Source organism: Lichenostomus cassidix, chromosome 9 (genome assembly GCF_008360975.1).
Source record: "Lichenostomus cassidix isolate B80296 chromosome 9, HeHo_3.0, whole genome shotgun sequence".
NCBI lineage: Eukaryota > Metazoa > Chordata > Aves > Passeriformes > Meliphagidae > Lichenostomus > Lichenostomus cassidix.
The window spans coordinates 5,408,680-5,424,819 of record NC_139490.1 but is presented as its reverse complement, the minus strand read 5'-3'; the positions used below and the strand labels follow the sequence as shown (position 1 = coordinate 5,424,819).

The following is a 16,140-nucleotide window of genomic DNA, read 5'->3' as shown; positions in this document are numbered from 1 at the left end:
TTCATGGAAAAATTAATTTAATGTATTTGATTATTTCTTTAAAGAAGGGTCTAAACAGCATTACCTCAGACTTTTCTGATTCCCAGAGCATAATGATGTTCATGTAACAATTCATGCCTGTCTTTTGTCTGGTTTTTTTGTCCTCTTTTTAAGGAAAAATAAAATAAAGATAATTAATTTGATTAAATCAAAACATTATTATAGAATATACATCCTGAAAGAAAAATTGAATACCATCAAGGAGCCTTTCTTGTCTTCATTCAATCTTCATTTTCCCTAAATAATTAAGCCTTCTCTGAAAATTCAGACTTTCAGCTATAGAGATAACTATTTTGTGAAGCTGTAATTTAACATTTGCATGCTTTCAAGGCTGGTGAGAGACAATATTTCCACTGGGTTGAAACTCTTCTGGTAAACAGGGAAAAGCAACTGAAAACTTTGTCCTCAAGAACAAAATCAGGACTTCTCCATGGAGCTTTCATCCATTCACAAAACCAGAGCCACACCACTACCAGTGAAAATTACTCAGTGTAATTTTCCATATCTAATAGAATGTTGTTCTCTCTCAAAGTTAGTGTTCAACTAACACTGTAAGTAAAAATCATTTGATTTTACTGGATTCTCGGATATTCCCAGCACAGCTCAAATACTGTCTCAAACCCAGAGTTCCATCAGCTCCCTCTCTGCTGTAGTAACAACAAACCAATCCTGAGAACACACAGGGATGTTTCCAAGATTTCAAACACTGGTGGGGGAAAAATAAAATATGAGCTTTTCTGGCAAACTTTAATAGCAAATTTTAATAGCATTCACAGCTCAGGAGAAGTTAACACATTGTTTGTAACACCAAAAAATGCATAAAGAGATCTTCTAACTATCTGGCAACCAACATTAATTCTCTATTTCTATTAAGTCATCTCTTTAAAGGATTAAAAACACTACCACAATATACTTTTGTTGCTTCTGGAATAGCTGCCCTGAAATTGTTGCTAAGGTCACACTTTTTCTTTTAAGTTATCATTTCAGTAGTTTTATGAGGCACTATTTACATCCTGTATCACAGTCTGGCACAAGAAACTGAAACTGTTTGTGTATGGCTACAATAAACCTTATGGAAATTATTGCCATCCCTCCGGGTATGAAATTGCTTTCCTCTCATCCTGGAAAAATAAACTATTTTTCCTTTGAGGTAATAGATCTTCAATTACTGATAGAATATCACCATTCTTGCCCCAAAGTCACTCTTCATGAGTGGCACAACAGCACATAACAAGTACTTAACACTCATCTTTAGATAAATCTGTTTTCTACCTCTGCTGAACCAAGAGTCACATAATATAATGCAGCCAGCAACCAGTGTCTAACACACAATAAACAAAAGGTGTTAAAATGTCTTTATGCACCAAGAGATCCACTATATAACCTAATGCTGAAGTTAATTCTTTTGGGGTAGGCTGGGTTATTCTGTAACCAAATTTTAATGCAAACACTCTGAATTCTTTGGATGGTAATACAGATTTGGAGTAAGTATGTAAAGAACCTTTAAAAGAATATCTCTCGATGCTAACAGGTGCTCCAGGAATGTCAGCTGCTCTTGTGTAAGAGGACGGAAATGGAAACAGATCTCAAAGAGATTCACCTGTTTTGGAGAAACCAAACCCATGTGAGCAAAGGAGGCTCACATGAAGTCCCTCAGAAGTCAGAAGATGCTGCTGCCATCCCACCTTTGCTGGGACCAATGTGTCCAGCCCAGCTGGGATGCCCTGGGAGAACCCTAGGATTTGCCTGAGTCCAGAAAGCTCACTAAGGAAAGGCAGCCAAGCAGCAAGGCATTTAGATTGGGTACACACAATTCCACAGTCCTGCTAGAAAAACTCTGACATTCCCCTGCAGTGATTTGGAAAATGACCGGTTTTGACAACGCTGGGGAGGCAGAGAGCCCAGCTGGGCAAGAAGGAACCTTCCACAAACCAGACCCAGAGCTCTGGGACATCTCAGGGCTCCTGGCAGGACCCCACAGCCTCCTCAGCACTGTGCAGGAATGCCACTGGAGAGTTTCTCACTCACCTGATTTGATATAGGATGATTTGATCTTTAATGTCAGTCTTAATTACGTTAACTGAGGGGAAGGGATCCAACCCTGCCGCCAACATTTAATCCTGGCGTGACTCATCCTGATCCCATTAACTGTTTCCCACACACAGAAACCACAAGGCACACTGAGTCAGGAGGAAATGAGAGAGACAGAAGAGAGACCCAGTCTTCCAGGAGCCTCATTCCTCCTCAGGAATCTGTGATCTGCACAGGGCTGCTGCAGGGGCAGTGCTGGCAAAAACTGGGAGAAGGGAGTGAGGCTAATCCAGGCAGGATGCGACGAAAGCATGCAAAACCAATTTCCAAATCCACAAGACTGAGGGAGGATTTAATTTATTTAGCTTTGTATTTCTAGAATAATACCAAATGATTCTTGTTTTGACAGTGTCTGCTTCTGGAAAAAAAAAAAAAAAAAGAAAAAAAAAAAGTTTTGCTAGTGGAGAGCTGCATATCCCATATAATGCCCAGGCTGTTCACAGTGCCATGAACAGCTCCCTGTGCCTTCCAGGAGCTCTGTGACAGCACCCAGCTCCATCCCAGCTCCTGCTGTCACCAGAGCCCAGATCCTCTGCTTTAGTTCAGTCTGTCCATCAGAACAGAATGTTAATATCAAGCCCTTTCAGGCATCCTAGCTCAAACAATTTTAAAAAAAGGGAAAAAAGGGTTAATTCAAAATTTTTGTAACAAATTTGATTCATCTGGATATGCTTCAAAACAAGCTCTGAAAAGACTGATGGAACACAGAGATCAGGAAAAAACAAACATTAGAAAGAGATCACTAAATCATCTCACCTCACTTTTTCTATGTATTTTGCCCTGTGTTGAATCCTATGACAGCTTGGCTAAAGAACATCCAACAGCAGAACAAAGCAATAACAGAATTTGTTCCATTCATCACCTTTTCTCTGCTGTGTACTTTTACTTGTAATTTAATGCTGGATTCTTCCCCAGGTATCTATTTTTATGAGGAAACACTGCTGCACTGTAATCAACTAACTTCACCTTACCTTCTGGATAATACTTAGGTTGATATGAACAAGACAAGCCCCCCAAGCTGTATTTATTTCTGACCAAATGCCAAACAAGTGCCTGCATTAGGTGTTGAGCTCCTCTTCCAGAGCAGGACTGTATCGCTAATAAATCTCTGGGCCTTTATAACTCAGCCATCATGGTACTTGGAGTTCTTACAGTTTCACAGGAACTGTGAACACACAAAGTACTTCTGGCCCTGGGATTAAAAGGCAATCAGGCTTCAGCCACGAGCACAGGGAGAAGTGGTGCCAAGCACTGGAATGTGTAGGAGCTTTCAGAGGTGCTGGGGAAATGACAGAACTTCAGCTATTATGTAAAATTACTCCTATATAGTCACATAGGCACAAACCCCCATATTGAAATGGACAGCTGCACAAATACATATGTTTCTGTCTGTAGGAAACAGCCTTTACAAAAGTTATTCTATTTTTTTTTAAAAAAAACCCAAGTTTTCCACAAGAACAAAATGAATACCTGTATTACCACTATGTCTTATCTATCTTCTTAGCACATAAACTGAATAATTCAGAAACAATATCCCCTGCAGGGTCTGTGCTAGAATCCTAGGGAACCATGCAGATTTAACTTTTTTTTTTATTTTTTTTGGTCACAGTGTTTAATTTCCTTAATAGTTGCTAGAAATATTAGTAAAGAAAAAGAGACATGTTAATACAGAAGCAAGCCATTTGTATATTTTAGGTCACTATTTGCACTGCTAGCAACACAGCAGCAGGTTCCATTTGCCTTGCACTAAGCATGCCATGAATAATTCATACTCCTCGCTTCCTTCCCTAAATAGTTGACAGGGAACAGAAACTTTGCTCATGACCTGCACGGCCTTTTTTGAAGCCTGCCTATTTATTTAATAATGCACATCACAAGGCCCATCACCCAGGCTGGCATTTATTAAAAAGAAAAGCATTCAATAACGATTACTAACAAATGACCATGAAACAAGTGACTTCCCAGAGCTAGCACCTTTTACACACAAATAGCACTCAGCCAACTATTTCAATAATTAAATGCTCTCAATCTGCCCTGCATCAGCCCTGGCTCATGTAGCCTTCAACAGGAAACAGATTCCAGAAGCACTGGGAACACCTTCCAGCCTCAGCCACAACTGTAGTTGTAAATATCTGAGCTCTCTGCTAAAGCACAGCTGCCCAGTGGAACTAAGGAAACAATTTCCATCAAAGGCACACTGACATTTTAATGGACTCCTTATACATCCTTAACTATTGATCCTTCTTCTCACTGTCTCCCCTCTCCAAATTTTGGGCTTCTCCGGTCTATGGGCTCCAGTTTGTCACCTGAAGCAGCAGCAAAATGTGATATTGCCTAGAGCATCACATCAGGACTGGACTGTTGAGACAAGGCAAAGCACTCGGCCATTTAATCAATTCTGTATGACAAGAGAGGATTACTGCAGGAGTCTTCAGCCATGCCCCAACTTCCAGAGGAAAGACATTCCAAATCACTTTCTTTCTCTAGACCCAGGTCTCAGGAAAATACTACAATTATGTAGTCTGTAGAGATTTTTAAAATTTGTTGGAGAGAAGTCAATCTGTGATGGGGTTCTGACCCTTTCAGCAATAGTGACCTTTCTCTGAAGCCTCACACAACCCCATTAATTAGCTAATGAGGTTTGAGAACCTAGTAAAAAAAGGTAAAACAAATAAGATCTTTAAATGTTATTTTGAATGCTCACTTTTGTTCCTGTTGTCTTCTCCACTCTGTTAAGTAAACTTTCACAGAAGATAAGCAAAGACATTAAGCTGGTTAAGGACCAGACATTGCTTTGTGGGGAAATGTCAGCACACACACCCCCAAGTTTCCCAAATAGGAATGAAACTCATGAGGTTTCCAAGAAAAAAGGATTTCTAAACAATTTTGCTTCTGAGCCATTTGAACACTCTGTTTTGATAGTGACATTTCAATTCACTTCTCCATTTTCATGTTTCACTAAAAGGAAAAATAAAAAGAACGGATAGAGAAAATTCCATCTCACTAGAAAATCACAACCTTTTCAGCCTTGAAGAAATACTCATAAACCAAGCAGAGTATGAGTCAGTATTTTAACTTGGACAGGAACATATGTAAATTTGTTGCAATTCCATGTGTCCAAAGGAAACACCAGCTTGTATGAAGGACAGATTTGAAAATGTGTGTTTAAAGACTACCCATTACTGAGACTGAAAGAAATCAGACATACAGTGACACAGAGCAGGAGGCATTTAACTTCTTGTACACAAACAGCACTCTAGAAATTCAAAAATGCCAACTTCTTTAATTTTGAAAATCTTGCACTGCACAAGTTCCAATATTTCCAGGGAAAGCCCCAGCTTTTCAATGCAATCCATATTTGTTTCATTCCAGAAACTCAGCAGCTTTCAAAGAGAATTGAACTGAGAATAGAAGCCCCTTAACAGAAGACTATTGCAGAATACCACCGTTAAAATTGATTATTATTCCGACAATATCAATTTCATTATCCCTGATCGACCCTGAGCAACATTCCCCAGCAACTTTCAGTTACAAATGCTGCCTGAACAGTAACTTAATCCAGTACAACAAATTGCAACCAGTTAAATTCAGCAACAGTCTGACTTATCAGCAAACAGCTGTCATAGGTGCTGATGGTAGGGAACTGCATGTCAAAGTACCACCAAAAAGGGCTGAGAAAACTCCTTCCCCTCAGGACTTTGTAAATTTATGTGTACAGGCAGGAAAATAATTGCTTATTGTTGCAGTGCCTACCATGGAACTGCAGATTCCAGGGAAAGGTTGGATCTCAGGAGCATCCATGGACTTCAGTTTTACACCTTGCTGATGAGAGATGCATCCTGAACAGGAATCTGACAGTGTTTGGGGCTTCAGAAATTTTAAGGACTCTTTGCAGTGTCTCCTCTGAGGAAAATTCCACTCTCTGAGCACACTGTGAAGCTGGGAAGTTCAGAGCCAAGGCAGGAGAAACTCAGGCAATGAGACAGTTCATGGACTGAGTGCCACTAATTAAATTGAGGGAGTTTGCTCTGCAAGGTTTGCTCCTCACTATGGTTATAAGCACATCCCTGGGACCACCAGCCAAAACTGCTGATTGTCCTCATACTGAGCTGCAAGGACTGGACAGGGAAGGATAACTTTGTCCCATGTCTGCATCTTGTGGGATTTCCCAACTGGAAGCCACTGGCCTACAATGAAAACTGGCTGTCATCTCAGCAGGCTGTGTGGGCTTTTTTACTTCAGATCCTTTCTGCTGAGAAAAATGTGGTTTGGTTAAATCTATAAAAATGATAGATGGCAAGGTAAATAACTCCTTAGCCTCTAAATACTGCCTTTTAGCCAGCATAAATGTCAGAGTTGCTCAGAAATGTCCAGTCAAGTATTTCTGTTTTTCAGGTAAAGTCAAGCACAGAGCCTATCACTCAGCAAAAGTTTCTTAAAATGCATGGATTTTTAAAATCCACAAATGTTTCACCACCTATTCCAGTTTGTCATGCTGAAATAGAAATGATCCCTTGAAAATCTGAGCTTTCCAAACAGCACCTGACACCAACAGGCAAAGGGCAGAGCAGGATGTCCTGGGGCAGCCCAACTGACAGAAGATTCAAGGCATCATCAGGCTCTCCTCAATCCCTCTGTTACCCCAAACAGGCAGGAATGGGGAATGCCAGACCTTTAAAAAGCAAATTACTCCCTCATCCACGCTGGCACAGCTCATTTCATCATCTATTAGGGAAAGTAGCACTTGTCACCACTCAGAATTGCTGTTCTAATTGGGACTAAATTGCCCCACACTTTCAGCAGTGATGGTAAAGAGGCAGACAGCTAATGGAAATTGGTTCTCCCTTTAAACCCTAACCACACTTCTGTTAGGAGGAGTGTGAGGTAATTCCAGCAAGGTAATCTTTAATTTTAAAATAAGTAAGATTATACAATCCCGAAAACAGTGATCGGAGCGAAATTAATTTATGCTTTATAGCCTATCAAAAACTGGTGTCACTTTTTCATGGAAAACATGAGGCACTGTGCAGCAGCAATACCAAAGCCATTCATCTGGGCTGTGACAGATAGTAAATTTATCAAGGGACTTATTACTTATTATGCTGATGTGGCATAATATAGCTTATTGATTCTAATTCATTAACATATCACACTTACTGCATAGGAAATCAAACATGTATTGCTTAGAAATATTATTTTAAGGCAATGCTATGTACTTAATTTACAAATGACACAGTTACAATAAAAAACCCCTGATTTTACTGTAAATTATTTCCCAAATCAAACATCTAAAAATCAGTATGTTTTTATGGTTACGGTTAAGAAAATAATCAACTGAAAAGAAAAATTGTTCTTAGTGAACCATATGGTGTACTTGAAACATGTCCTTTCAATGGTAAAGTAAACCATAACCTAAGACATTTCTTCAACAAAGGAAAGGAATATTATAAGCATATGCTGTAACTGACCCTAACAGGATCAAACTTACACCTCCTTCTCAAGCATTATATTGATATAATGCATCCTTTCTTCATCTAAAGAAAAAGCAAATGAAAGAGCTATGTTTAGCAAATAAAAAAAAAATTAAACCAAAGAAAACTATAAAACAGCCTTTCTATTAACACCTCTGAAGTACAGATATAACCTATTTTTTTGTTTAAAAAAGAATCACATTTGACATAAGTGGGTATCTGAAGCCTAAATTTATCAAGTCTCTGTTCCACAGATAGCACTGGGGTCACACAGGGCATCTTTCTTGCACAAAAGACAGCTCCCCATGTTCCCAGAGCCATTCTTCGGTGGGGATGTGGCAGGAGGACAAGTGGGAACTTTCCCTTGTTTGATACCACTCTTATCTCCTTTCAAAAGAGGCTTTGTACTTATAAATACACATCCAGAATTACCATGTGAATGAAGAGAATCCCAAGTGATTCTGCAGTGAGGGAATGGAACAGATCTAGAGAGCTCGATTAGCTCCTGCTTACCCAGAATACACCAACATCCATTTCCAAAGATGCTGCAGGCCTGGCTTCAGACTGAGATTTAATTTAATTTAACTAGATTTAGTACTTGCATTTTTGATGGCAACACCAGAAATACCTGGGACTGATATCCAGGAGGGAATAGGACGAGTTCCCACAGAGAATTGCTTGTTGCAATGCTGTTTTTAGCTGCTGGCGAGACAAAAACCAGAATTTGTGTCCAATGGACACAAAGATGAACAACTGATCTTGAGAGAAGCAAGCAGCACTTCAGGCTGCCAGCAGCCCTGGAGAGGTCAGGTGTACTATTAATTGATTAATTAACAGTAGCTGTTAACAGGGATAGGCACTAACTGGGTGCTCAGCCAGGGAAGCAGTCACCAGAACACTGCTTTCCTCACACCCTTCCTGAGGAGCTCTGCTCCTGATGTCATTTCTCATTCCTGGGATAAAAACAATCTCACCAAGCAGCAGCCTGTGAATCTCATTCAGTCCAAATCTCCAGAACTCAAATTTTCCAAGAAGTTCGAGGTTCTCTTTGCTCATCAAGTATGTCTTTCACAGGCTTTACCTGAGAAAAAGGTTTGAAGCCCCAAGGTTTTAACAGCAGTGATTACAATTGATCAGGGAACAAGAAACACTTGGATATGGAAGCTTCTCACTTCACTTTGAGAAAAACCAAGTCCTTTTCTCACTGCACTGGCACTTTTGTTCCTCAGCCATGACACACAGGAGAGCAGCTGCTGCCTGCTCTCCCTAAGCCCTTTGAAGAATTAAAACTAAGTTATGGATGGCAGCAGGCACCAGTGACAAATCAATTCCTGCCAGAGATGGATTTGGGAGATTCTGCAGGTGATATTACCAGCTGGGATAAGGAACAGATCTGCCTCTAAAGGACAGTTAGTTACAACTGGATGTATTACGAGGGGATTTAAACCTCCCTATTGCTTGAGGGGGGAAAAGTGATAGCAAAGGAAGCTTTTGAGTGAGAATACACAGGATGAAAGGCAGAGTTGAAATGCAGGAGCTGCTCTGTGGACTGGCTGAAGAGCAAAGCAAAGACTCTTCTGTGCCCCCATCCCAGTTTTAATCATGGATGATGTGTCCAAAAACTGTGGAACTGACAGCAACCAAGATGTACAACTTTGGGAAATAATTATTGAGTAAAGCAGAACAAGGCTACAAGGATTTTAAAAATGTTAGAGGGATTAGCTAATCTGACAAATAATGTGTAGCCAGAGTTATTATTGACATCAATATGACTGCTTGTTTCTTTTATTCTTACTATTCAACATGAATCTTTGTTTATCCATTTAATTTACAGAAGTCAACCCCAAAACTACAACTTCCTAAAAAATTATGATAGCCCCACATTTCCCAAATAAACAAAGATTCTTTCATTTTTATTTGGTTTTGGAGCAATGAAATTGCTCCAAAAGGTCCCAATCCTCAAAGCTTCACCTAACCACAGGCAGATTCCACCCCAATGGAAAGTTCCCACTCCAGACCTCCAAGCACACTGAGGTGATGTCTGCTCCACCAATATGATTGGCACCTCTGTGTCTCATAAACAGGGTTTTTTTCTCCTAATGCCTTTACAGGACTCTTAGCAAACTCCCATACCATCTGAGCCTGCTCGAAGGAGTAAACAACAAAAATTAAATTAATGTCATGCTAAGTAACATTTAGAAATTGCAAACTAAGCAGCTGCCACTAATTCCTAGAAACTGAAAGTATTTTATTGAGGGAAGTTTTCCAATAACATATATTGATTTTTTTCATGTTTGGGCTTTTTTTTTCTTTTTTTTCACCCAAGCAACATATGTTGTGTGTTCAGTATTTGTAGGGCTACACTCATCCAGGTTTCATTGCAGTGGCTCTGACTCCTGCCAAACAGATGTCGAGGGAAACCAGCTGAACACAACGTGGGATAAAAGCTGTCTCAGACCAAAATGTTGCCTTAAGAAAGATCTAGTGGGTAATGCAGTATTCTAAAAGCATTGGTTATATATTTATATACGGAACTGATAGGTAGCTGAATTAATGTTTGACTACATTTGTTGAAATCATGCTATTAAATAGAAAAAGAAATACTAAGAAATTATGTTCAAGAATGGCAACTACCAAAACTTTTAAAGTTCCAAAGTATTCCTATAAGTCACTTTACCTAAAACCCAAATTCTAATTAATATCCTAATAGAAAGCTGAAATTGTTTGACAAGTGATGAAGGGTTTGAAAAGGGATGTTTTTAACCACCCTTTGAAATATAAAAGGACAAGTGATTCCCAGTCCCCAAACACAAAGTACTGAAGTATTACCCTGAGTCTGACAGCCATGTCAGCCATTTGCTGTCATTTGTGCAATACCAACTCTTGGGGCTTAGCTTGCTCCAACACTTTGCTTGTAATGAAGCCTAATGACAGAATTCTGTTCAATTTACTCACTGAAAAGACAAAGAAGTTATTTTTTTACCGTAAAAATCAACATTTTTCATCACCTGTACCCTTTCCCATTATGAAAATAATTAGATTTGTATGAAGTAGAATCAGTTCAGCACATGACAACTGACATGAAACCCTTCATATTTACTTTTTTCTCTTGAATTTAATAACAGTGTTGGCTCAAAACATGGTATTAGCCACTACAGGATTTAAGACTTGGCTTAGCAAATATAATAAAAGACAAATATTGTTAGAACACCCCTGTGGTGTGTTCTAACTAATATACTAATATACTAACAATATTAGTATTTCTAACAGAAATACTTTTGATGTATTTCTGACCTCCTCAAGAACACCTCTGGACGACCATGACAAAAATCTTTTCTAACTTCAGGTATGGAAGTTCTGCTGCTTCTCAACTAATACTGATCAAAAAATCTGCAATACATTGCCTCTAATATGAAAATGAAACTTTGCATTCCAGAAGCCAAAAATAAGCTCATCTCCCCTCCCCATATAGAAACAACTTTCAAAATCTAGCAGGAAAACCTATTTTCTTCCACACTCACTGCTACAGAAAAGTGATTGTCCTCTGATACAAACATGGTACACAGACTGCCAAAGCAGTGAAAGGATTCCACATTGAAGCAAAAAATAAAATCAAACCCACTCAGTAGGTATTTCACAACAATTTATATTCTTTAAACAGGTAATAAAGAATAAAAAAAATAAATAAATCACTATCTTTCAGAGTGCAAAGGTTAATTTTTCCATCCTAAACCCATGGAGACTAAAGCTTTAATTTCCCTTATAAACAAAAAACACCAGCCAGGGTTCACTTTTGTGCCATAAATTAGATGGGGATTTCTTAAAGTACCAAATATTACAAAACACCATATCAACCTTCCTTTTCAATAGTGTTATTTGGCAGTCAGATGGAACTAGAACAGACAGCTGTTCTGTTGCCTGTATTTCAACTCAATTTGAATTATCTGTGTTTTTCAATTAATGTACATTAAAGATAATAATATACTTAGCAATAGAACATTATTAAAGCAAAACCTATTATGATTAGCACAAATTTGCATTATTAAAAATTAATTTTGTATATGCTTATGAATGCTTGCCAAGTATCATGATAAAACTGAACATGAGAAAAAGTCAATGTTTGTAAAAAGATTCGACATTAAAAATAAATAATAATAATAATAATAATAATAATAATAATAATAAATCACATAAAGCCTTAACAACAGCACCTTAGAGCATTTGGACAAAACACCTGCCGAGGCACATACCTGTAAATCCGTTGAATATTCTCAGCCTTGATTTCCTTGAGAATTTCATGGTAGATATGAGAATTATTTGGTTCTGGAGATGTTGGGGGCGAAGGGCATTTCTTGCGTGCATAATATCCTATCACAATCCCAAAAATAAATAAAATCAAAGCAGTGCAAAACGCTTTCAGTATCCGAAAGAAGCCGCAGCGGCTGCCCTTTGGCGCCTGCCGCGTGTAGTGGGAGATGTAGTCAGGGTCTTCCTGCAGCCTCTGGAACCTTCCCTTGGGAGAAGAGGAAGGCTGGATGGGCTCCAGGTCGAGGTCAGGGCTCTGGGAGTTCCCCAGGTGATGTTGGGCTGAACCATCCAAGCGGAAATGGTCAAAGCCAGGCTCCTCCAGCTCCTTTTCCATGTCCCATTCCAGGTCCAGCGCCGTGGCTTGGAGCTCATCGTTGTCAAGGTAGGGAGAGTGACCCTGTGCTCTCTGGTCAGCGTTCACTTTGTGATAGGACATCTTCTGATCTATTCAACAAAGTAAAATTAATACAACACAACCTAAATGCTTTGTTTCCATATGCACACATACACAATCTGTTTATTCTTTGTAAACCTGAGAGCTAAACAGACAATAATAACCAAAAACTAGGTTTTCAGTATTTCTCTCTCCCCATTTCCATTGTCCTGTCTTCTTTTGCAGGATCAGCAGTCCCACGAACATCAGCAGAGGAGAAAGAAGATATTCATGGGAATATATTGTGAGAACATGAATAAAGGGAACTTGAAAGTGCCAATGGCAAACCACAGAAATTATCCAATTACTTTGTCAGTCCTCGAGATAATATTAAAAAATTGAGTGAAGGCTCAGAGTTTCCAAAACAATTATTTGTTACCTGAAAGTAATTTTAAAGCTTAACAACTGTGTGCAACAATTTCATTTCACACACCACACAAAATAATGCTGCTAAAATAAAGTTGAAAAGCTGGAAATAATATGAATTGCCTGATCTGATTCTAAACACAAGGAAATGATAAATTAAAAAAGAAATTTCAGGGTGACACTGTACTTACATATCAATAAAAGGCTTCCATTTAGATGGAGCATTCTATTATTTATAGGTATTTTAAATGCATAGCTCCTGAATGACTGATGAATTTACTCAGAAATTGTCCCAGCTGTTTTGCTCCACTTATTTTTCCCATTTTAATGAATCAAAAGCACTGCCAGGTAAGTATTTGTAACAAAATCATTCTTTTAATAGCAAGGCATAACTGTGGCACTTCCAGATATTTCTGTGGAGGCAGAAGCCCTCTAAAGGGAACTCTGACCTCCAGTACAAACACTCAAAGTCAATTTTCAACAAATCACTTTTGACAGACTGCAGCAACAGGGTGCCTTTTCCCCCACACTTTGACAATAGCCATTCCAACACATAAGCATCTCTAATTCAGGGCTTTTCAAACATCAGAATCACTTCCCAATCAGAATAAAATGAAGATAAAGATATGAAACCTCTCATAATGATGAACACTAGACTGACACATACAACACTATATTATCACCCTGTTTTTATGTTTTAAGGCATTTTCACTCTCCAAGACTCACCACCAAATAACATTAGCACATAATAGAGGAACCCACTGTAATGGCAAAGTGGAATTCAGCTTTTTGAAGCTCTCTGAAGAGACTAAACCTCTTGCAAGCTCCAATATAATGAAACAGCCTATTGTCCCCTGAAAGGCTATCTGCCTCTATACAATACCAATTTACAGATCCCATTTTCCCCCTACGGCCATATAAATATCCCTCACCTATAACTGTCAGGCAGCCTGGGAACAGCCAGGAGAGCCCACAGCATTCCAAGTCACCATTCCAGACTCTGTGCAAATCAATTCTCCACCTGCAGCCCAAACTGTTCCATATGCTGTGGGAGCAACAGGGTTAAGAGTGAGCTGAACTAAAGCCTCTTAAATTAGTGTGAAAGCCTGCATTATTTATTTTTTAAAAATGATTGCAAATTTAGTCTTTAAATTCCGGCAGAGTCAACAAATGGCTGCACAGTCGAAGAGCTGACAGGGTGTTGTGGTTGACCTTTGTGGACTTTGTCAGCCCAGCTTTCAGGTTGGTGAAGGATCCTCTGAACTGCAGCATCACAATCCCCACAGATTGCATCACCCTGGATCTCTCAGGGGAGCACTCTGCCTCTCCATCCAGGTTGATAAGGAGGATATTTAATAATGTCAGCCCCAAAACTGATGCCTGGTGCGCTGAGCTTCCTGCCAAGCCCCAACTGGACATCAAGCCATGTATTAATATTCTTTGGAAAATTGAGATAACTCATTTTCAAGCTATTTATCTGCCCTTTCACTCTGTCTCCTCTTTTGTTAGTGGAAGGATTAATCTGCAAACCATCAGTGACAGAGATCATTGCTAGGTAATATCAACTGCCCGACAACCTCATCTTTCCTATTCTACTTCATATTGCTTTTTATTAGAAATTAAAGACTGCTCTTTTGTCCTTTAAAGCAAAGCAAAACATCACTGCATTTCATAAACACATAATTTGGCTCTAGAATTTCTGAAGTCATTTAATGAATTGTTTTAGCCAAATAAGTAAACCCTTGGCAGATTACTACAGTACTAGCCATAAACCAGAATTAAGGCAGTTTTTCACATGCAGTTTCATGGCAAATATTAATCTTGCTGAGCTTATAAATGTTGACCATTGCCTATCTGTGGTAGTTAAGTTTTCCCTGTATTTATAACATTAAAAAAATGTGTTTTATTGTTCAATGGAGTGTATTAATAAAGGTTATTTCGATCTACATATAAATGAATAATAAAAATTCATATAAAATTTCTTGAAATGGTTATTAAGGCTGATGAGTAGCAACCCCATTCCACAGCTTAGCTTCTCAGCAATTCAATTTTCATTCAAAGCACCAAAACCAGTTACCTCACTTCAGGAAAAAAACCAAAAACCAACCAACAAACAAGCAAGCAGCTAAATGAACTAAAATTAAAAAATCAATATTCAATTCAGTTTTATATTTGAGGCCAGTCTTTGGAGTATGGGATCTTATTAGCAACGCATGTCCTTCAGTTAAAGAATGCAAAGAATAAAAGAGTAGCTGCAGTTGTTTACTTTTTCCACTAGTATTTCTAAGCTCATTATTTGAGTCTAAGGACACAGCACAACTTACCCTGAAGTATCTGAGATCAGAGCCTGCAGTGCATTTAACCATTCCTAAAGGAATTTTAGAGAGGGTTCTCCTGGTTCTCAGGGCAGAGATCATTTGTGCCAGGCAACCTGTATTACCTGTTCTATTTAGTATTTGGTATTTAGCTGGTTAAAGAAGTAGGCATGACTTCAAGATTATGTATTAAATGTAGTTTTGGCTGGGAATTGGAAGGAGAAAGAAAACACTATGTGCTCACAATTATGTGAATAATTAAAAAAAAAAAAAAGACAACAGAAATAGAGAAAAAAATTCAAGACAAGAAAAAGCACTGCAATACTCTAGTTCAGTCTTCTCTGTAACACAGACCATAAAATGAACATATTTTTGAAAGACATTTTTGAAAACTTCAGGAGATAGAAAATTCACCCCATCTGCCAGCAAGCTGTTTCAACATTTAATTGTTGTTAAATACATGTTTTATTATGAAGATAAAAGAGCAACTGCAAAATGCCAGAGGTCTGAATATGCACCAAGTGAGCTTTAAAGCCACTCTATAGGGACAGCAAAGGGGATCATAAACTCTGCAATACTGGACAGAGCCAAGCTGATGACCAATAAAGCTGATGTACATTTCTATACTTCCACTGATTTGTGGGAAGAATGTTTATAGAGAGGTATCAAACCAAAGCTAAATATCCTTTCAATTAACTGTACACAAGAAATCAGGAGAGTCAGCTTCATCAGATCGTTATTGCCTTAACGAGCCCATTTCAGAACTCTGCCTGTGCTTTGACCTTAAAAATAACACATTTACATCCTGCCTGATAGGAACATCTTCTTAGGGAACCACCAGAAAATTCTTTTTTGGACAACTTTCCCTGCTTCAATCCCTTATCAATGAAGTTTTTGAAAACTATAGAGTATGGTTCTTCATCTGTACTGCAGCCATCCCCACCAGTTCCACAACAGAAAGGTCAGTTTACATGAACATTTTATGGAACCAACAAGGAAAAAGCAATATGACTACCCTACTGTAAATTCTTGGTGGCTGGTGCTGCAGTTGTTAAATGCAGCTCATAAATAGCTGAGACAATTATTAGGCTCGTGCACAGCAGGGATTGTGGCAAGT

The 16,140-nt window shown here is 38.7% G+C and overlaps 1 protein-coding gene across 5 annotated transcripts in view; it reads right to left on the bottom strand.

Moving 5' to 3' along the window:
- NAALADL2 (N-acetylated alpha-linked acidic dipeptidase like 2) overlaps positions 1-16,140 on the bottom strand; it is a 394,159-nt gene that overhangs the window by 202,185 nt on the left and 175,834 nt on the right. For 4 of the 5 annotated variants that reach the window (XM_085069057.1, XM_085069058.1, XM_085069060.1 and 1 more), the window contains one exon: positions 11,852-12,353. In XM_085069057.1, the coding sequence (XP_084925183.1) occupies positions 11,852-12,345 (494 nt within the window). In that variant the 5' untranslated portion in view covers positions 12,346-12,353. Of the gene's footprint in view, positions 1-11,851; positions 12,354-13,640; positions 13,771-16,140 lie in introns of those variants that run through there. The other variant, XM_085069059.1, reaches the window with a different exon arrangement.